Consider the following 23,284-nt stretch of genomic DNA (forward strand, 5'->3'; position numbering starts at 1 on the left):
GTCTTGTCATACGATTGACCCTTACTGAGATATAAATGTGTGTGCTTATTTTTCTACTGACCCTTACAGTGCATGGACAAGTGTATGCATGCGTGTATGTGTGTGTGTGTGTTGTGCAAATACGCATGTGTTTATTTCAGATTGACATGCTTGGAGAGAGTCTTAGTGTATGGCAGTTTGGAAGATATGTTCCCATTTTTTCCATTATAGATTTCAAAACTACCAGTTTAAGTTTTGAATGCATTGTGATAAAACATTGTGATTATTTCTCATAGATCTTTTAAAATAAGTCATTAGACAAACACACCTGAAGGGCATAAACGTGTAGGGGATGTAAAATAGGTGTGTGTGGCTGGTTAAGAATGGCAACTGTTCTTAAAGGAGATCTGAGTTTGGCTTCCTAGCACCACCCATATTCAGTAGCTAACAACTACCCGTCAGATCAGCATGATCTTACGCCTCTGGCCTTCAAGGGCACCTACACTTACATGTACTTTTTCTCATATACATAATTAAAAATTAAAATAAATCTTAAAAACTCTGTGTGGGTGGGGGGTACATTTTACAAGAATTGTATAATATATACCCTTTGGATATATAACTTCTAGTAGGATACACGAAAAATGAAAAACAGTTTACCTTTGAACAAAAGCCAAAAGCAGTATCCAAGAGCAGGTTTTCCCTTTCTTTGTGTTCAGTACCAGGCCATCAAAGATCTTGTTAGTTGGTTCTGATGTTATCCTGTATTGAGTATGGCTATCACACACTATTGGGGTTGTCTTTATTGAGCCCATCTCATCCCCTTACCCTGTTTCTCTAGGTGTTGCTGCTAACACATGTGCCACAGCTTGAGAGTTAGGAGGGCTTGGTTCCCTCTAGTGCTTTGTAAGAAATTATCCTTCAAAGGGTCCCAGCAGGATAGCACTGAGTTGCCCACCACAGCTATAGACTTAAGGGCACTTCCTTCTTTTCCCAGTTTTTTTTCCATAACACTAATACCTGGTTAGGATTGTTTAAAGAGCACAATCCTGTGGGCTAGCCCTTTGTAGCATCCTCAGGATTTAGCTTTGTTGGCGTCAGTTTGTGAATGCCCTGTGTCACGTAGGGAGCTTATTGGGGTGACATGTTAGAATTGTGGCTTCTTTTCTGATGTCAGGTCTAAATGTAACAGCTCAGTGTTTACAATGTAAGTTCCTTTAAAATCTAAGCAAACCTATGGTCAGTCATTTTGTTTTTTTCTTTAGTCTTAGCTAAAGTCATAGCTACTTATTGTATATAATACGAAGTTAACTTTAAAATGAGCTATAAAGTAGATATGTGTTTTCTTGAAGATTGCTATTTCAACTGTTATTGTCTTCCCTGAGTAGAATGCCTTAGAGGCTCTAGAGACCAAAACTTATTAAGCTCTTTCTATTTGCAACCCCTTTTACCCACAACATTTTTATGCAGCTTTGGACATATATACATAAATAAAGCATTTGCTGATAAAAGTCACAAAGAAATTTATTATATGCCAATTCTTTGGTGTATGTGACTATGTATCCATATGTATGTATATGTGTATATAGTTTAGTAACAAGATTAAAGTAAATTTGCATACTAATAAGATAAATGTGCTTATCTGTACATAAAGAAATGTTGGCTGAGTATTTGATATGAGAAGATGTAGGGTTGATCAGTATTCTGATTTTATAATACTCAGTGCTCACAACCCACTTCACGTAAGCACTGAACAAAATAAATAGCATACAGGGACTTTCAGAAACTGTTAGGAAGTCTGTCCTAATTCTAAAAATTTACTTGGTGATTATTTGTGACCTTAAGTTAGCAACTCAAGCAGCAAATATTAAAATCAAGCATTCTAACATAATACAATCCAAAGATATTTTCTATAAAGAATAATAGGAAACTATTTAAAATCTTTATTTTCTGTAATTAGACCATTGTTTGTATAAGAGCAGAGCACTTTGTATGTGTAGTAAACTCTGCAGTTTGTAGCATACAGTAATCTCAGTTATGCGCTGAAGTGCTTCAGGTGGTCTTTGCTGTTGTTGCATGAGTTAATGTGTTCAAAACAAGGCTACAGTGCAGTTCATGCCACAACACAGGTGAGCACTGTCAGAGACACCTAATGTTCATAATGCCTTTTAATTTTTGGTCATTGCTTTTAGAAATGTTTTATGTGCCCATTTTATACTTGGTCTTTACCCACAGTTTAAGAAGTTTAATTGTGGATTATGGTGTGGCAGAAGCCGTTAGGCAGCTATCCCTGGGCCTTTGCACGTACAGGGCTCTGTTTATATGTGCTCACAGGGCTGTGATGATGCTTACAACGAAAGAAGTTTTGAATCAATTCCCTTTTTATGTTGATTCTCTTCTTCCTTTTTCCCCCTTGGAAAAAGGAGCGGCAGTATTGAGTGATGTAGTCATAATCCAATCTTTGTGCTACAGTTTGTAGAGACTCTTAAGAGGCTGCGATTTCCCTTCTCTCATAACAAAGGCTTTCATATATTTAAATAATTTTTAGCTCAATTTTCACTTCAGAGCTTACAAAATTTCTAGGTTAGGGGTATGATTTCTGATTTGTTGCTTGTGGTGGGTATTCAATTAATTTCTATTAGAAAGCTCCTCTAGAAGAAATTTCTAGAAGCCAGTCAATTTATCTCCTCCCCCAAATTGTTGCTATCCTTAAGTACTTCATATTTTTTCTGTGTAAGAAGGAGCTTTCCTTCCCTCCTTCCCCAGTAACTACACATATGTGGCTCATTTGAAGTGGGCAGAGTGTCACCAGAGTTGTAGAAAATATGTATAAGTGGGGTAACTGATGAATTTTGAGGACAGGTAAGCCCTGGAATTCCATTGAGAGAAAGGCTCCCCATTTGCTAGGCTGAGCTTGGCAAGCTGTTCATAGACTGGGCTCACTAACTGCACAGAGAAAGCAGGTTTGCTCAAATTAGCTTGTAAGTTGGCAGTTCAGAATTTTTGTCTGTCTGTCTGTCTGTCTGTCTGTCTATCTATCTATCTAATGTATATATAATTTCTTTTCTCTGATGACTTTTCCTCAGTGGTGTTTTTCCATGCAGCATCATCAGCCGCCATTCAAAGGCCTTATTTCTTTTGGTCTCAGCCTGCTTTTGTATCCCTCGTGACGGGCAGAGCAAACATGAGCTCTGAGGGAGACATACTCACGTGAAACAAGTGTTACTGATTGTGCATGACCGTTAGGACTTGGGGAAAGTTGTAAGGACTTCTAATCTGTACACTTCGGAGTTCCTAAAAAAGCGATTTTAGGTTCCTTCTACCCAAAAGTACATTTGTGGTCATCAATGCTGTCTTAAAGATCTTTGTGGTAACATTAGAGCTCTTCAGTGAATACTAAGAATTCAGTCAGTTGCCACACATTCCTGTTTGTCAATTCAGCAATTGTTCTGGTGCCTTCACATTTTGAATAATATAAAACCTTTCTTGACATGCTTTGAAGTGACTCCTCAAATTACACCTATCTTATTTTACTGCACAAATCCACATTAACATCGTTTAACATTTTAATTACTTTTCTTTTTTGGTTTTTCAAGACAAGGATCCTCCTTATAGCCCAGGCTGTCCTGGAACTCACTCTCTAGACCAGGCAGGGCTTATGAACTCACAGAGGTCCTCCTGCCTTTGCCTCCAGAGTGCTGAGATTAAAGGTGTGTGCCACCACCACCTACCACCCTTAATGTCTTTTTCTTTTTAAGATGTAGTTTTTAATTTTTCAGGCTTATTTTATTTTAAGTATATGAATTTTGCCTGCATGCATGTCTGTTGCACCACATCTATTCCTGGTGCCCACTGAGCTTGGAAGAGAGCATCAGATCCTGGTCAGTTGGACTTAGGGATGATAGTGAGCCACTGACCATGTAGGTGCTGGGAATTAAACATGGGTCCTCAGCAAGAGTGCTCTTAACCACTGGTCCATTTCTCCAGCCACACATATTTTAATTTCGATAAAAAGTTGTTTAGAAGGCTGTTAAAGAAAAAAAAAAAAAGCCTGGCTGGAATTAAGAATTTAGAAATATATGTCCACTGCTGATATTTAATGTTCATTAAAGCAAGATTTTTTGGGTTAGAGTTTAAACTACAGGTAGCCCTGTTTAGTGCAGCGATATACCATAGTCTAGGTGCCAGCTCTCACCACCCTTCGTCCCTCCTCTTCCTCCTTCTTTGTCATAGACAGTTTCTTTTCTTGTTGCAGCTTTTTTGGACTTAAGATAGTTTTCTCTCAAAGTCAGCTTGTTGGAGAATATACTGTAAGTGGACTTGTTATTATATAGCCCTTTGGATGCGTGCTCCTTGAACATAAGGCCTTTGAGACTTGGGCATATAATTGCCCTTGTCAAAAGCGAGGCTCCTGTGTGTTGCTGAATGATCCTACATTGTGAGTCCAGTCCAGTCTGCCTATTCATTCACTTCTCAGAGGACAAAGGGATTAGCTTCAACTTGGAGTGATTGAGAATAGTACTACAAGAAATATTCACATCCGCATTTTTGAAAGCAAATCTTTAGTTTCTTCTGGGTGATTACCTAAAAGTGAGAATGCTGAGTAAATGCTGAGAATATTGAGTGTTAAGTACTACCTTGTTTTCACAGTGACCCTGCTGTTCTTCAGTCTTGCTCATAGGTCTAGAGAGACTTTGCTTTTCATCCTCGCCAACACTTTCTCAGTTGGTGGTGTTCACTGTGCTTCTGTTCGGTTTCTTCATAAAAGTTAATGATGCTGTATTTTTATTATGTTGGTGGCTACCTGTTATCTTCAAAAATATTAGATGGAATTTTTACCTCTTTCCTCTTGTTATTTATAAGTTTTGGTTATCGTTTAATATTCTAGATATAAAAGTGTTATGAATTTGTCATATGGTTACTGATTCTGTAGCTCCACGCATTCCTACTCATTCTTGTTTTAGTGTTAAGTTCTCTGTGTAGCCTTGGCTATCCTGGAACTTGCTCTGTAGACCAGGCTGGCCTTGAACTCAACAGAGATCTCACCTGCCTCCTGAGGGCTGGCATGAAAGTGTGAGCACCACCCCTGCCCAGCAGCTCTATTCATTTTAAATGTGTCTTTAGAAGAGGACGACACACTTTTGTTTGTTTTTGAGGCAGGGTGTTACTGTGTAGTCTAGACTAGCCTCAAGTGTGCGTCCTCCTGCTGCAGCCTTCAGAGTGCTGAGATAACAGTAATGAGCCACTAAGCTTAAGAGCACACTGTTTTCTTTAAACAATGTGGTAATTCCAGTTAGAGAATTGTTTTTTCTTGTGTAGATTGTACTTTATTTTTTTATTGTCTTTAAGTAATATTTACTTAACATCACAAATAGTTTTTCCTATGTATGTTTTGAGAAGTTTTTACCTTTAGGCTTATGATCCTATTTATTTTTGTTATAGCTGTGGGTTTTATTTTGCTTGGTGAATATACAAACCTTTTGTTGAAACTAGTGTCTATTGTCATTCTTAATGTTTCTGGCTTCAGCCAGTGCATCTTCCATTTGTCCCTCATCCAGGACACTTTCCCAGCTGGTCCTTTAAACCTGCTTCCTGATATGACATGGTTTTTGTTGTTTTTTTTTTTCTTTTTTTGCATTAGGTTTTCTGTATTATAATTTGCAGACCAAGGCTTCAGTGATGTTTATCTAAAACATAAATCAGGCCTCGTTACTCCTTTGTTTAAAACTTTCTGCTTATCAGCCTCTTTGCTTAGGAAAATTTCTAAGAGAAATCTAAATTTCTCACATGGTTTAGAAACGCTGGCCTTCATTTAACTGTGGTTAAGCAGCCCTCGTCTCAGCACCCACAGCGTGCTCTTCTGTCCTCCGCTGTGCCCTTTTCATGTCCTGATGATGCTTTCTTAGTGTTTTTCTTCTAATGTTCATTCAGATGGCTTTGCTTTAGGAAAGGCCTTCCTGGCTGGCAGCCCTTTTTATGGGTGTGTCATCCTCTTTATTCTCTGAGCCATTAGCTTCTTTTATTTGCTTCCTGGCACTTAGCATTGAGTGTGTGTCACTTTCTCTTTTGTTCACTTTCTAGCCATAGTGCCAAAGCATTGGGTAGCTCATTGTTTGAATAATGATTATAAAATAAATATTAAGCACTATTTTTCAAAAGTATATAATAGCTTATAATATTGGTTAGTAAACTTATAAACAAATACTATATTTTGAAGTTATTTGACTTTTTTTTTCCTGTATAGTTCGAACCCATGTAGAGAGAGGAGATGCAGACTAATAAGAAATATATAAACTCCCATGTCAGATGATCATACTAATTTCATTTTTCTTTTCTATAAAATCCAAAGCCAGAGTTGATAGCCATTAGTCTGTCTAATTTAACTTTATAATCCTATTTTAATGACTGTAGAATTTTTATTTTAAAGTTAGGGTCCTCTTTATGTTACTTATTTCTCTAGATTTGTTGCATTTTTAGGTATTCATTCTTTACTTCAGAAACAGTAAATATAAAAAGAACAGATATTTATTGGTTATTTGTTTTTTGTTCCAAGCACTATGCTAAACATTTATATGTGTTTTGTTTAATTTTTAGATTAGCCCTATGTAGAAATAGTTTCATAACTTTACAGTAATGAAACAAAACTTAGAATGGAGAAGTAGATTCTGTAAGAGGTTATACAAGGAGGAAGTGGCAGAAATGGTTTCTCTGCTTCTTTTGTTTGTCAGAATGCTGTCATCTTTTATTTGTTCTTTGGCTGTCATCCCTTTTACAATGAGAGCACATTGTCTTTAGCTTCAGATACGCTGTCAGGGTAGTTCAGAACTCAGTGTTGGGAGGGAAGTGGAGTGAACGAGCCTGATGCTCGTGCTAGTTGTATAGCATGAATTACCTGATTTCTACCACTTTCAAAGGTTAGCTGCATTATCTTAATACATACCATGCTTCTTCTTGTCCGCTGATAGTACTCTTAAGTTTTATTAAATGTTTTAAGTAGCCTAATTTAAAAATTGTAATAAATATAAATGCTACCACTAAGAAAGTAAATGTTTCTTGTTGTTAGGTACCTAGGGTCTCACATTGGAAATGAAGATTAAACCTGCGCTTCTCTAAATAAGACTGTGTAACAATAACAACAAAACCAAGTAGGAAATAGTAAAACATTGTGGAATATATATGTACACAGTGCATATGTCAAGTTTAAGATGGCATTGCAGAACTGTTATTCAAAATGTGGTAATCAGGAGTTTACAATGATGTTTTTGCTAAATATTGTCAGGGCAGTTAGAGGCAGAAGAGTTTATTAAGGATTGATGGTTGTTAGCTAATTGTAGGCAATGGCTGAGGAAGCAGGTGATTGAGGGAGGACAAGAGGCCACTCAGTGAGAAATCGAGTTAGAACTCAGAGGAACTGCTTTATGTTTTGAATGATCCTTTTCTTGAAATTGTGCCATTTTTTTTATTGTAAGCTTTGTTCCTTTTCTCTGGTTCTGTTTTTTTTTAAAATTGTGTGTACATATTGCTTATGAGTAGCAAATACGTCCTGAGATGAGAGTAATATACTCAAACTTAAAAAGCAATGTTGACCTAATAGGAGTTAGAGCTACCTGCCCACCCTCTTAAAAAAACTAAAAATGAATCATTCTTGAATCCTTTTAAAGGTTTGTTATGTTTCTTACTCTTTTTTTCTTAGCAGAGCCATAAAATGGGAGAGAGACAATTTTGGCCCAGATTTGCCTTCTGAGAAGCAAGACAGTACAACTCAGGTGCCAAAGCAAATGGGTAGTCCTATCAGCTTTCCCCTTTTAGTTTCCTCAGGGTGTTGTTGAGTTAACTCAAAGCAATTTGTAGATACAGCTCTGCACAAATTCCATACCTGGGAGAAGAAACCGTTGAGGATAAACAAAGCAAACACACTTCCAGTCTAAGTTGGTTGTTGTTACTTGGATTGAAAACTGGCAAGGGTTTCCTTCCTTCCTTCCTTCCTTCCTTCCTTCCTTCCTTCCTTCCTTCCTTTCTTCCTTCCTTTCTTTCTTTCTTTCTTTCTTTCTTTCTCTTTTCTTTTTTTATTTCTTAACAGATTGTGCTAGAATGACCAAGAGCAGAGCAGATTACGGCTTTCCTTTGTAGGTGGGGATCCACTTTCTACAGTGAAAGCTAACATTCTATGTGCCTTGTCCTTCTTACAGGGCAGGGCACATGACCTGTCCAAATCATTGAGATATAAAGAAGAATGTTTTCTTCTTTAATAAAATATCTTTTCTCTCCTGTGGAAAATATGTTGGCTTCCATTCTTCTTGTTACATGAAAAATCAAGATATTATTTAGGCTACTTTTATTGGTCGTTCTGCAACTTTTGAAGAGTAACTACCGTAATATTTTAAAGCCATGTGACTATAAAATAGTGGAAATCGCTTGACTATCTCATTACTGGGATCACTTAGGTAAACACTCCCCTATTTAAGTAATGGCAAATCACCTAGCTATTACCAACGAAGACAGCAGACTAAAAGATAATCTTAATGTTGTTTTCATTTAAAAATGCTTACATGTGCATTGAAAATACACTTCATAGATTTACTGATATTGTTGTTTTCTTTAGCTGGTAGGATTATTCTTGACTTTTAATTTAAAAAAAAATTTTTATTTATTTTATGTATGAGTGCTCCATCTGGATATATACCTGCAGGCCAGAAGAGGGCATCAGATTCCAGTATAGATGGTTGTAAGCCACCTTGTGGTTGCTGGGAATTGCACTCAGGACCCCCCTGGAAGAGCTTACAGTGCTGTTATCTGCTGAGCCATCTCTCCAGCCGGACTTTTAATTTCTTTCTATTCTTTATATCTTTATTCCTAGTTGTAAAAACAAGATAAAATTCCATTCATTTTCTGTCCTATGTAATTGATTCAATCTGCCAGGTTACGTGCGGTCCAATTTTACAAGGTATCCTGAGTTCCCTAAGTTATTCCTAAAACTCTCCTCACATAACCATGTTTCTGGAATTTTCTTCATAAAAATGTCTCACTTCTTCATTTCATGGCCCACTGCCACAGCCCTTATCCAAACACCATTTTGTTTTGATCTGAGCTCTGAATTCTTTCTAGGTATCTTCTTGGCTGTCCCTTCTTGTTGTATTCTCTGCATGGTATTCTGAACTTCAAATAATTAAGTACATTTTTGTTCTATCTTAAAATAGGCTTTTTAGACTATGTTTCGGCAATGTTTATTTTTATAATAAATTCTGGTTGCTTTTTAACTGGTGTCAGGATCATGAGCATCTGTTGGTTATATGTTACAAACTCCTGTTTCCAGTTTCAAGCTTTTCTTCTCATTTTCTGTAATGTGTCATTTAAGAAGCAACATTTTTCTCATTTCAACTGAGTAATAAATACTATCACTCTGTTTTTTCATACTTTGAGTTTCCTGTGGCTCAATTTAAGAAATCTTCTAAGATTTAAAGTACTATGTTGTAGGGGTTAGAGAAATGGGCTGATGGTAAAGAACACTTGTTGATCTTGTAGAGGGCCTGAGTTTGGTTCCCAGTGCCTGCATCAGGGCTCACACGTTTCTGTAGCTCCAGTTCCAGGAGATTCTCCACCCTCTTCTGGCCTCTGTCTGCTCATGGTATACATACATACATGTAGCCTAACACTCACACACAAAATAAAAATAAAAAATCTTTAAAATATTCAGACATAGATATACTTCTATATCAAAAGAGCAAGTAGGTAAGAGAGCTTACTGGATGCCAACAGCTTGTAATAGGGGTAGCAAATTGTTCTTAGGGGGGAAATAGAAATTTGATTCTTGTATCCCCTGATCAGCAGAAGTCAATTCTAGAGGCAAAAAACTTAAAATTTCAAAAAAATTTCATCCTATTTTGTTTAATTTTTTAAATGGGTCAAAGAATGCTCAAAATATGAGAAAAAGATTAATAATGTTTATTACTCAGCTACAACAAACAGAACCATTTCTTCAAAAAGACAGCTTAAGAAAAAAATGAGATGACAAGCTTGCAACCAGGAGAAGGCATTTGTTATACATAACCAGCAAAGGTGTATGAATCTGATCCATAGCAGTTACAATGCTAATAAAGCCAAGTGTGGTAGCACATACCTTTAACCTAGCATTTGGGGAATGGTCAGGTTGATCTCTTGAGTCCAAGGCCGGCTAGGTCTACATAATGAGTTCTAGAATCCCCAGAGCTAATCTTAGACCTTTTCTCAAAACAAACAAACAAACAAACAACACACCAGAACCAGAGTGGGAGTAATAGCTTATCAATTAAAGATGCTTTCTGACTAACACAGTGACCTGAGTTCAATCCCCATGGCCCACATGCTAGGAGAGAACTAACTCTGACTCCAACATATGTAGTGTGGCAGGCAGATGCGCGCGCGCGCGCACGCACACACACACACACACACACACACACACACACACACACACACACATATATAGCAAAGTTAATCCAATACCTATTATCAGTCTTTCTTTTAGGATTTTTATTAAAGATACAGAAGAGAAAACATTATTGTGTGTGTGTGTGTTCTACCACCTTCTATATATAGGATATATAATGTAATATATGCCACACTAAAAATGCTTACTCTTTCTGATATATTGGTAGATCTATGTCTGAGTACTTTAAAGACTTACTTGTTTTTATTTTATTTATGTATAAAATATGTGCGAAACACACATGTGCAACAAACATAAGCTATCAAATTGTTGGAAAGCAGCCTATTTAGATAGCATCTGAGGTTCAATTTACCATCCAGATTCTCAGAACATGAAGTATTTAAGTTTTTTAAATGTAGCCATTTTTTAAGAGTGTTCCAAGTAACCACAGAAAGCTCTCTCACTGTAGTCCTTTGATTTGATGGCTTCAGTAACTAAAACTACATAATAGAAATGTCAGCTTGAGGTGTTAAAATTATTTATTTGAATACCTTAAGACTTCATTATTAATTTGCTTAGAATTAGATTCCCTAGTAAAGCCCAAAACTAATTGGGGGGTCGGGTGGGTAGCAGGACTTCCAGTCGGAAGGTTGATAAAATCCCCCTAAAGCTTTGGGGAAAGGCCAGAGCACCCATGTTGGGCAATGAGTGTGGTAGAACAGCCAGCTAAGGAGATGGGTAAAGAATATAAAATTCTCAAGTTGAAACAAAGAAAGGTGCTAAAAGGGAGGACTGTAGGGAAGGGTCTCCTGGCCACAGGTAGAGTTAAGAAATCTCACAAAAAATAAGCTGTTCCTGTCCCTGAGGTGATAGTGACTCTCTTCCATTATGATTTAAACATTGGTGTTTCCTACCATCTTTGCTGCCTATAGCTAGAAGAAATGGTGCCTTAGAGCCCCATTGTTCACTGCAGTAAGCCTTGGTAAAGAACAGAAGTCTTCCTTTTCTTTTTCCTACTTCATGACTGCTAGGGGGCAGTGGACCATTGACACATTATCTCATGAAATCTACTAGCTTTGCTTGTTACTGGCCTTGCCCTTATAACAGTGTGTAGACTTTAAGGATTTTGAGATCTGTGGCTTGTACAGAAGGAGAAACATGCTCTAAAGTGAGCATTATTTCTTGGCTTGTTCAACACACATGCCTTTTTCCTGTAGGGAGTCCTGTGCTTTAAGTCATTAGCAGCAATGCTTAGCTTGAAAGTTTCTTCCTTTGTCCATTTTACTCTTGCTTCTTCTACTAGTTTAATACTCAGCCTCTGCCAAGGTGTTTGATAGGTGCAAGAGCTTTATACAGTAGAGCGGACACAGCTTTGTCCCCTGTGTCCCACAGCTGCAGGGAATTTGAATCAACAGCGAGATAGGCACCAGATGCTCATGAGGAAATGTGCCAGGTGATGCTGTTACTTGCACTCTCAATCCTGTGTGCACGTGTACACGTGTACTTCTTCAAGTATTAAACATCTCCAAAGTGAGGCAGTCACTGTATTTCACCATTCATACTTAACTATGTACATTGTGTGGACAAAGCGGTCAGCTGGACAATGCACTTCACATTCCTTTGTCGAGTCGTAGATTTTATCATCCTATATATCCAGCTGCCCATAGAATGTCTTTTATCATTTTTGTTAGCATTTTTTCCCTTTGTAGCCTAAGTCAGAGTTCATATATAACCATTTTTCTTTCATCCTTCTTGACTCTGAAATAGTTCCCAAACCACTGCTGTATATTTTATTTACATTTTAAAGATTCTAGACTAGCCTTGTGGAAATCTTCCACATCCTGATTTGTTTGGTGGTTTGTAATTTTTTTTCAAGGTTAGAGTCAGGTTAAGGCTTGTGTTTTGTTTTGTTTTGTTTGTAAGTAGGAATATTACCACATATATTTTTAACTATCACATTATGTGGAAGTTAAGTAAACTATGGAGTGATTCTTGACACTGAATAGCCTGTTTCCTAACAACTTTGTACCCATAATTTTATTATGTGTTCTGAATTAATTCAGAGTGAAGAAGTAATTTCCTTTTAAATTAATGTCCTTCCCTCCTATGGTGGTCTTATCATAAACAATAGAAAAGAACTGATAACCCCTCCCTTCTTTTGTAAGTGTGTATTGTGAGAGGGGACAGGTGCCTTTTTCAGCAACAAGAAGATACTGTAATGCAATGGGAAGTAGATGTTATGACTTTCCCACTTTCATATAAGCTTGGAAAGCATAGGGGACTGTTCCTTGCTCATAGATGGCGAGGAATCCAGCTGAATGGTTCTGGTACCACTTCTTTGTAATGCATCTTGAATGACTTTGTTCTCAGACTCATAGTTGAGATGTGGGTTAACACTGCTGTCTTTATTAAAACAGAGGTTTTTTTAAAAATATATACTTATTTATTATTATGTATACAGTGCTCTGCCTGCATGTATCCTGCAGGCCAGAAGAGGGCACCAGATCACATCATAGATGGTTGTGAGCCACCATGTGGTTGCTGGGAATTGTACTCAGGACCTTTGGAAGAGCAGCCAGTGCTCTTAACGTCTGAGCCATCTCTTCAGCCCCAAAACAGGTTTTTGCTTTGTTTTTTTCACAAGTCAGATAGCACCTACATTACCTCTGACAAGTTCATGACATGCCATCTTCTTCTGGTTCCTTGAGGTGTGTTTTGGTCTGCCTTTCTTTCCTCATATAGTTCTTCCAGCTAGATGACTGGCTGGTAGAAGGAAGACTATGTGCTTTGGAGCCAGTAGGCTCTGGATTTGAGATTTTGTACACCTGGGAGCCATGCTCTAGTCATTGACATAAGAATGTCTGTACCTCTGCTTGTTTTCTCAGGTTACCAAGGAAGAACTTGTGAGTACTAAATAAACAAAAAAATAACTATGTCACAATCCTTTATAGGTATCTTTTATGATGCTGTGAAGCTGTATCCTTATTGCCAGTGGGGACTTCTTAAGTTGTCTCATTGTCCTTTTGATATCTGCATAGATTTCTTGCTCTCTAGCAAAGACTCCTCCTTTTTTTTTTTTTAAGAACCAAGATACAAGGGGGATAGAGGCCTGGAACAGATTGGGCACTAAGGATGCTCATTGCTACCTAGGATTCTGTTGTTTCTAATGAAGATGCATGGTGTTGGGGGTTTGCTGTGAGATTTTGCTAGAAATGAAGGGTGGAGTAATGAGTAAGGAAGCCTTTGGTGGCTTGGGTTGGGGATGGGCAGAATTCTTGGGCAGTGTGTGGGAGCTGTTCTACTCTTGTCTGGCTTCTTATTGCCTAGTGATCATGTAGTAGGGACCTTTGGTGCCTGAGTTTAAAGTTTGCTGTATTTTAATGCTTATTTCCTTGAGTGGCCCGTTAGGAGAGAAGCAGACATAATTTATATTTTATTGTTGAGATAATTTATTCTTTTATAATTTTACCCCTCAATTCCTTAATCATGGTCTACCCCATTAGCCCCATTTATCCCGCTCTGCCTCCCAATAAATCCCCCCTTTCATGTCATTTTGTTTTGTTTTGCTTCCAGTATATTTTAGTGAAATAAGGCATACAAATAAAGGTATGGCTTACCAAAACAATTAACGAAAACAATTTTTCTAAGACTTTTGATGTTATTGTTGTTGTTTTCTTAGAGGTTTTTGTTAGGATAATAGAAAATACATTTGTTGTTAAATTGGTCCTACAATTTATAACCTCCTCTTTTTTGTTGTTTTTGTTTTTGATGGGAGAGTTACTTCTTCTAAAGTTAACTTTTTAAAAAACTTGATTTGTATTTTGCAGAGTGGTAATTTATCTTGAGTTATTTTAATAACAAATCTGTGTCAGTATTCTGTATATGCATTGCCATTCCTTCGATCTTTTAAAGGAAAGGATTTCATTTATTATGAGAGGATAAAATAGGAAACCTTTGCAGGGTAATGATTTGCAGTGAGCACAGGTGGGCGGAGAGGAGAGGGTGTGGACTCATGATTTTGCAAGGCAGTCAGTCATATGTAGTAGCAGCAGAAAGCCCACTCCTTTCTGTGAATTTTGCCTTGTTGAGGAGGCATAATACAGATTCTTTTAAAAATTTAACTCCCGAATGCCATTTGATATTTAATCCATTAAAACCATCTTTTTAAAGGAAAGAAAGTGTCGGAGTTAAGTTTAACCATCGATGACTTAATTGGATTTTAAAAAAGAAGATAGTATCTAATGCTGGTTTTAGTTTTAGAATAGTTCCTAAGGTGAGAACTTGGAAACAAACTTAGAAAATGGCCACTAAAAACAGTTTAGAGCCTATTACACTGCTGTGAAAATCAACTGGAATATTTCAGTATCTGCATTTTATCATAGACCTTTTGATGACATGTTAAATACCATTTTATATGTAGTTTTGTGTTTCGAAAACACTTAATAAAAAGTATTTCATTGTGGAGAATACCATGATGAATATGTTTTGTCATTTAGACATTTTATAGTAATGAGGGACTTGTAACATGAGTTTATGGTGGCCCATTTCATCTCTAAACCTATTCAAGCCATATGTTATTTAACAGTAGGACTATACTTTGTTGTTATCATTCCTAAAATCTTTAAGGCCTTTTAAAATAAATGAAAACGTAAAACCTCTTTGTATGTGAATAGGATATCATGGTTTTAGTTCTGGAGCAGAACATGTTCATTGATGTCTGGCAACCAAGAAGATCTGAGTAACATTGGTAGCTTGGGTAACATGGTGTGTTCTTGTTAGTTTTCTTAGTTTGGTATATTTTGTTAAACACTGCATATATGTTACTATTAGCGGAAGCTAGGCAAAGAGTAAATGGGAATTCCTGTAATCTTAGCACTTGGGAGCAGAGGCAGGTGGGTCTTTCTGAGTTCAAGGCCAGCCTGGTCTACAAAGCCAGTCCAGGGTAGCCAAGGCTACACAGAGAAATCCCGTCCCCCCTTGACCCCCCCCCCAAAAAAGCATTAAACATAACAGACATATGACTGAGTATCTTGAGTTCATCAGTTTAAGGGAAGTTTGGTAATCCAGACCCAGAAAGAAACACATGGTATAGTCTCACTTATAAGTGGATATTAATCCAACGTAGAAGTCCTCTGAGAAATTCCACACAGCTGGGGTTCAGGATAGATACTTGGACTTGCAGCCAGGCCCTGGGTGGAGAGCTGAGAGTTATACTGGAGAGTAGGGGTGAGGAAGTGGAAGGACCCGGAGGGATCAGGAGCTCACAGGGAGACCACCAAGGCCAGCAGGTCTGGACCCAGGCGGCCTTGCATTAATGAAGAACAGTGCATGCTGAGTACACAGACCCCTGTGCAGCTGTAGTTGATGCACAGCTCATGCTCCATGTGTGTGGGGAGGGGAGAGAGGTGGCTGCCTCTGACATGAACTCTGGTGCCTGTGATTTGAGTACTGCCCCTTGGCCGCCTGGGGGCAAGAGGATAACAATCGGGAATATGAATAAAATGTAATAGGTAAATAAATTTTTAAAAAGAAAAACAAAACAAAACTACCGCTGGCCACAATACAAATATGAATAAGTAAGGTTATATAAACTGGCATTTTATTTTTAATGTTTTATCTTGTTCAAATTCCACTAAATGTATTTTGAAATTTTGCTTAATATTTGCAATGGAAATGAGTTCATTTCTTGGAGTGTTCTTAGTAAAAAACTATGATCAATTAAAAAAAATTTGAAATTTATACTGAAAATTAGAAGTCCAACAATAAATATAAACCCATAGTTTTTATGTGAAGAGGTACCAAAATCTTAAATTTCATCATTATACTATGAATCTTGTTTATTTTAGATTGTAGCTGTTTATTTTTCAATTGTCACAAATGAAAAATATAGTAGAATCAACTAACTTTTAAATTTCTTCTAATTGTAGTTTAAATTTTGAAGTTTGAGTCACTAGGAGAAAATAAAGCCCAATTTCATTGGGTTATAAGATGATGCTGACCTTAGTTGATAATCTATTTGGTACACACTAAAAGTAAGAAATATCTAGTACTTTGAGATTTTAAACAAAATAGCTCTATTCATAAAGTTATAGTAAATGTTAGCATATGCATTTACATCTAGCTATCTCTATGCAAATCTCTTTTATTTCCTTGGGTTATTGAGTGTTATTTAAAAGATTTTGGCCTCAAGTACCTTCAGAATCAGAGGCAATCTTAGGACATTTAGCATCAGAGTGACTGAGTGTAATCAAGGTGAGACACTGCTTTGCAAGTGTGTTAGAGTAGAAGGACGAGGAGCGTTTAAGTGTACAGAGACAAATTATCAAGTATGTGTGTGTGTTGATGGCTATTAATAATAAGATATAGAAGTTTAGAGCACTAACTCAGACTGACTAGTATTTCAGGTAAAGTTCCTTGGCTGTTGTATGGTAATGTATAGTCAAACTGATGCTATTTTTAAGGAAGATCTTGAATGCTAAGACATTTCAACTGTTTTTATTTGGGGGGGGTGTGGATATAAGGCCCCATTTGGGTTATACTGAGGGAGAATAGACCAATTTGGGGACCCAAGAAGTTTATGTACAGCAAGACAGAATGGAATATATTTTCTGTCTTTGAAAAGGTCCTGGTTGAGTAGGAAAATAAAGTAGTTAAAGATTTTTGTTTGTTTTGTTTTGTTTTAATCATGTTTATTATCCTTGGAGAGAAGAACAGAACACTAGAATCACTGAAGGTATTTATTTAGGTTGATATTTCCTTTTTATCACATATTATGACATAGATATTCTTCAGTATATCAGATACTGTGTGAATGTTTCTGTGTCTGAAGGTTTGAAGTCATAATGAGGCTCTAGCAGTCAAAGAAGAAATACATACTCAGGTTCTTGTCAGTGCTTGCCAGTTGAGCTTAGACATATTAGCAGTCAGGGGCCCAAACTGTACATATAAAGAAAAAAGAATTGGAACAGTCTGTCAACAAGTTGAACTAGATTTTTAAGATGAATTTGACTTGTATTTACTTAAATTCCTATATTCGTCATGTAAGTAACTTTCTATGTATTTAGAAAATATAATTTTGGATGCATACTTTTGGTCACAACTAAATAATATTAAAGGATTGTGGAGATGGTGTGGGTCACTTCAGTGAAGAGCCATGTAATTTTTATATGCTTTTAATTGGAATAGAATTATATCATTACTTTCCCTCTCCTTCCCACCTCCCCCAGCTACCTTCCCTCAAACTTCTCCCATGCCCTTCTACTTTCAAGTAGATAGCCTCTGTCATCATCATCATCATCATCATTATACCTACATGTGTGTGTGTGTGTGTGTGTGTGTGTGTGTGATCGCAGATTTGTGTGTGTATAGGGGTACAGATCTCTATATATAGATATAGATATATATCAGCTAGGTGTATTTATATATGTATGTGCATATGTATATATAAATATTCAAATGCTGCGTCCATTTCTGTTGTTTATGTGTATATATTTTTAACTCTGCATTGAACAACCAATAAGGGGTTTCATGCTCCCAGGGAAAAAACATCTAATTTGAGAACTGCAGTTAGAAAAAGCTTTTAAGAGCACACCTGTAATTCCAGCAGTCAAGAAAGCAGAGGCGGGCAGATGACTTGAGTTTGAGTCCAGGCTGGTCTTAGAAAACAAACAAACAAACAAACAAAACAAAAAGAGGCAGCTTTTCTGTACATGGGGTATAAGATTAGGTTAATGGAGGATCTGGGTGCTCCTTCCATTTTCTGTTGTATGTGTGTATATATTTCAGCTTTACTTGATGCATGTGAAGTGTATGAGCCAGAAGATAGATGCAGGTCAACAGGAGAAAAGAACCAATTGATGCTATATGTAGTCACACACAGGGAGTCACATAGGAAAAGAAGAAGAAAATAATTTGAGAAGGGAGAAAAATCACCCTTTTCTTTGAAATACTTTTTAAAAAGCCATTTCAAGTTTTTAGAGGATAATTTAATTTTTGAAAACGATTTAGTGAAATCTTAACTAAGAAGGAAAATTATAGGAGTGCTTTGGCTGTTATGGACTTAGTCTAAAAGGTTATTTGTTTAAAGCAGTAATTAATAGTTAATGACTACAAGTGTTATGATTGCCCAGCAGTTGTTCTGATAGGATTTAGTTAGCAGGGTTTGAGTCGAAGAGATTCCTGTTGAGGGGTATATTTAACTCAACATCCTCCCGTGTCTTCTCCTTTTCTTTCCCATTCAGCACAGGCAGAAAAACCTACCCACAGTGGCTGCTGTAGTCAGGCTTGAGTCAGTCTCTGTTGAGGTCAAGCACTCCCATTCCAACCTCTTAAGGGCTTTCTCTATGTGTTGCAGTGTGCTGGTAAAAATGACTTTAAACTCTTGTCAGCGTGGTTACTGGTGCATGCCTCACAGTCCCACTCAAATAAACCTGTCACAACACAAAGTCAGCTGCTAGAGAGGAGTACAAGGGCAGGCCTCTAGCTTTTCATTCAAGCATCACTAAACGTGCACAGAGTGCCCAATTATTTCAGCATTATTGAGCAAGCCTACAGGAGAACCCAAACCTTGCTACATTGGATTTTCTTTAGTAATTTGCTCAAGTGCCGCTGAGGACACTTAAAGGGCTTAAAAAACTGTGGCTGAAACCAGCTTCCTTTTCTGGGTTGTTAATTCAGGTTTTCTCTTTCAAATTAACTCTCCCTGCATGCTGTGCAGTGGTTCTGGGACAACTGTTTAGCACTAATTTTCTCAATTTTCAGCTTTTGTTCAACATGACTGCTTTAACAGTTATTCACATATATATATGATAGCTGGACCTTTTGCTTTTGTTCTAGAACAAACTAGAAGCTTGTTAAAACAACATTCAGCCTTTAAATGTTATTTAGGCAGTTTTACCACTTTAAAATTTAGATTGTGAAAAAAGGAAGGAAGGAAGGAAAAGAAAACCCAGATTTTAGAAGAAAAGTAATACATCAGTTACACATCTCCTCCTTTCTCTCTCCCAACTTTATAAAAGATACACCATGAGGAAACTCCTTGGGTGCAAGATTGTTTTCATTATCTCTCTGTACCTCCTGTTTTTCCTGTGACGTATTCAAAGAACAAATTCAATATCTGTGTCTAATTTTTCACAGCAGCAACAACTCCAAGCTCAGCATTTATCACATGGACATGGTCTGCCTGTGCCTCTGACACCACACCCTTCAGGGCTGCAGCCCCCAGCCATTCCACCCATCGGCAGCAGTGCAGGACTTCTGGCCCTCTCCAGTGCACTAGGAGGTCAATCTCACCTCCCAATTAAGGATGAGAAAAAGCACCATGACAATGATCACCAAAGAGGTGAGTGATCATTTAGGGATCAGGGTGACATCTGTCTTCTCATTGTGTCTCTGAATTTCATTTTGCCAGTGTCTAAATAAAAGGATTTCCACCGGAAGGCAAATGTATTTTTAAGAGTCCACATGGGACCTAAGTGGTCGCCCAAAAGGCAAAGAGCTATTTCCAGATTTTACCACCCCCCACTCTATTCCAACCCTAGCCCTGCTAGGCAAGTGCCAACCGCTGAGCTGACTTTCCAGCCTTCCAGATTGTTGCCTTTGATTCCTTGCTTCCCAAGTCTAATTCAATAGTGAAATTCTGTTCTAAATTACATATACCACTAAAAGTCAGCTTTGACCAGATTTTTGGGGAGGAAAACTTAATTTGATATTTGACCAAATCATTACTATTTGTAAATAAGATGAATCTACAGAGGATAGTAAGACAAATTCCAAATGTCTTATTGAGATGATGTAATTCCGATGAAATTTGTTGTTTTAAATACCTCTTTTACTCATTGCTGTTCAGAAGCATGGGATTAACTGTTTTGTTTTTTAACTAATAACCACTTAGGAAGTTCACTTGTGTCTTCAAGGTCAGTCTCCTTTCTCCTAAGGGAAGATGATGGCACAGAGGCATTTTATTGTTTCTGTATGTTTGTGTACTGCTTACTGATAATTTTTAATAGTTAACCACAAATGAGAAAAAATTTTCCATTATTCCTTTATAATAATTTATATAGCAAAGGAGTGGTTTGTTAATTTGAAAGGGTGTGTAGCTTGTAAGAAAAAGGTCCTATCTACTGCTCTTTCAGTATCATTACCAGAGATTAAGTCATGGGCAAATTGTTCGTATTACATAGGCATAAATTTGCCTTCTCTGATACTAGGAATACTGTAATATTTGTTTTAGAGTTATCTTAATGTTATGGTATAGAGTTGACTCATGATTATAAACACTTTCATAAGTGGAAAAGTCAATAAGGTACATAAATAAGAATAGCTAACTTTGGTTCATTTGAAATTGTGTCAAAGGTGAACCAGTGCTTTGTGAATCTTGTTAGAACAATATTAATAATTAACTTTCCAGCAAAATTGACATCTGTTCCCTTTATTATTTAGCCGGTTCAGGTTTGATAACTGCATGATTTTATGTAAACTAACTAGCACTTTTCTTTTTTTCTTGCTACTCTTGTCTGCTTGTTTTGCTGCTGTTTTGCCTACAGACAGAGACTCCATCAAGGTAGGATTAAAAAAAAATTCAGACGCAAGGGGTTCTAAGAGATAGGAGTAAATCTAATGGAGCCTTTGAGATTTTGAGCATAATGTGGATGATGTTTAGCAAATTGTGGGCAGCGTAGTAGTTAGGTGTGTAGTTGGTCTTTTTAAAGAGTGGCCATATTTTTCTGAGGATCGGATTTGTAGAACAAGGTTGACTGATAAACTAGATTGCTCACTTACTATGCAACAAAACTGCTTTAAGATAATGTAGTGAAGTAAATGTATTGATTTTAAGAAATACATACTTCTCAGAAAATAGTTTATCAAAGCATCAAAGATCTGTTTGCCATGGATGTGTAGCTCAGTGGGAGAGCTTGTGCTTGGTATATGTGAGGCCCCAGGTTTATGCTCAGCATGAAGGAAGCGGCAAAAACCTTAAGAATATTTCTGTTCACTAGAGACATTGAGTTTTCTGTTTCTAATACTGAGTTTGTAGTGTGACAAGTAATTCTCTGAAAATTCTAATGTCTCACCTGCCTTCTGTGTCTATATGCAAGTTATAGAGAAAGACAAAAAGTATTCAGGGCCTAGTTTTTAAATGCTTATCTTATGTGATACCAGAATGAAATGGGTTAAAGCACTTGAGTTTCATAGTATGTAAATGAAAAACACAGGCTGCCATGTAGGAAATGAATAAGCTATAAAAGTGCTTCATTCACCTTTGTGTCAGGTACACGGGAAATGTGTCGGCTTTGCACAGTTGTGAAGCACATGCCATTGTATCACTCACTCACCAGAAGTGACCCAGTTCTGAAACACTAGCCCAAAGTGTAGATACTATCATTTTGTCAATTTTAGTTTGAAATAATTAAATGTTGTGGCCCATAGGTTAGTTCAGTGGTTTTTAATATTCTTAATGCTGTAACCCTTTACTATAGTTCCTCATTTAGTGGTGACCTTCAAGCATAAAATTATTTTTGTTGTTACTGTTATCAATCATAATATAAGCATCTCTGCTTTCTGATGGTCTTAGGTGATCCTTTTGAAGAGTTGTTTGACCCCCAAAGGGGTCAAGACTCACAGGTTGGGAACCACTGGGTTAGTTAGACCTTTTACAGTTTTTTTGTGAATTATATACAAAATTAATCCTAGACACAATTTTTTGCTTTTACAATGAATGGTACTTTGCTCTTTGACCTTTTTAAAATTAAAATTGTTTTCAGAGCCCTTAATGAAAATTCAGTATTGAATATATCCATTTTGCTCTGATTTATTATCAATGGCAGCTACAAGTTCATGGCTGAAGTTTGCTGTGTCTGATCTGGCATTGTCTGTAGGTTTACAAGGTGAAATAGTTGCCTGATTTTCTTACGTGTTTCCTGTGATGCTAACAGAAGGGGCTGCCTGTTCCGTTGAACATCCTTATCCTCTTGTAAGGAGGTCCTGGTTAAGATAGGCATTTTACGATTGTTGGCTGGTTGTGTGACTGGGGGTGGTTTATAGCAGCCAGTGATCAGTTGTCTGAATGCTGGCCTAGTATGAAATAATTCATTGATGTACAGTAATTCTCCTTAACATTTAACAGGTAATGAAAATGACATAAATTTCCTTCTGGCTTTAAAATTTTCCCTTTCCTCTTCTAATCTCCAAACAGGCAGCTCTTGTACTCTAAATAATAAGTAATTTTTGGCCATCTGTCAAAGGAAATTTCAATACAAATTTAAATTAATGGTGCCTGAACAATTTTATAGCTCCTCTAAAAGCCTGTAATGTGCAGAAAAAATCAGAATCTGCTGGTGGTAATTAGTGTTGCATGTAATGAGAATGTGGGCAATGTTACATAGCCTCATTGTAGCATTTTGATATGGTAGCAAAATTTTGATTTATACAAAGTTGTGGATGGGTTTAATTGTGAGAGACACTGTTAAAAATGTTTTCTTGGTGCTACTGATTATTAAACAGGACAGATTTCAGAACAGCTTATAAGACAGACTTTTAGGCTCACTATAAAGATCCAAGTAATTAAGGTGCTGCTTTTCCTTGAGAAGCCAAGTAAAGCAGAAAAAATCACTTACTGAATTGTTAGGCCCTTCCTTCCTTTTCCTTTCCCTCTTGGAAGTTCTGTCCTACTAAATCACATGCTGTTGGCTTTATTGATCTAGTTTTCTTTAGCTCCAGTAGCCAAGTTCATTCTTAAACCTGTTATTTGCAGACTTCCATATGAAGTGTTTTTTTTTTTTGACACTGATAGAGAATGTAAATACGGATCTAAAGGAGAAAGCACTGTAGGGAGTCCTAGAATCAATTTACTTGGTGATGAGAAACCATTGTGTACAGTAGTGCTGTTGAAATAAGGGGCCTTAG

The 23,284-nt window shown here is 37.0% G+C and overlaps 1 protein-coding gene across 8 annotated transcripts in view; it reads left to right on the top strand.

Moving 5' to 3' along the window:
- Window positions 1-23,284, top strand: part of TLE4 (TLE family member 4, transcriptional corepressor) — a 135,756-nt gene that overhangs the window by 54,191 nt on the left and 58,281 nt on the right. For 6 of the 8 annotated variants that reach the window (XM_084773048.1, XM_084773052.1, XM_084773053.1 and 3 more), the window contains 2 exons: window positions 19,517-19,721; window positions 20,926-20,942. In XM_084773048.1, coding sequence (XP_084629174.1) covers window positions 19,517-19,721; window positions 20,926-20,942 — 222 coding nt within the window. The remainder of the gene's footprint in view (window positions 1-19,516; window positions 19,722-20,925; window positions 20,943-23,284) is intronic. The other 2 variants (XM_084773049.1, XM_084773051.1) reach the window with 1 other exon arrangement.

Source organism: Acomys minous (genome assembly GCF_964271855.1).
Source record: "Acomys minous genome assembly, chromosome: 2".
Lineage (NCBI taxonomy): Eukaryota > Metazoa > Chordata > Mammalia > Rodentia > Muridae > Acomys > Acomys minous.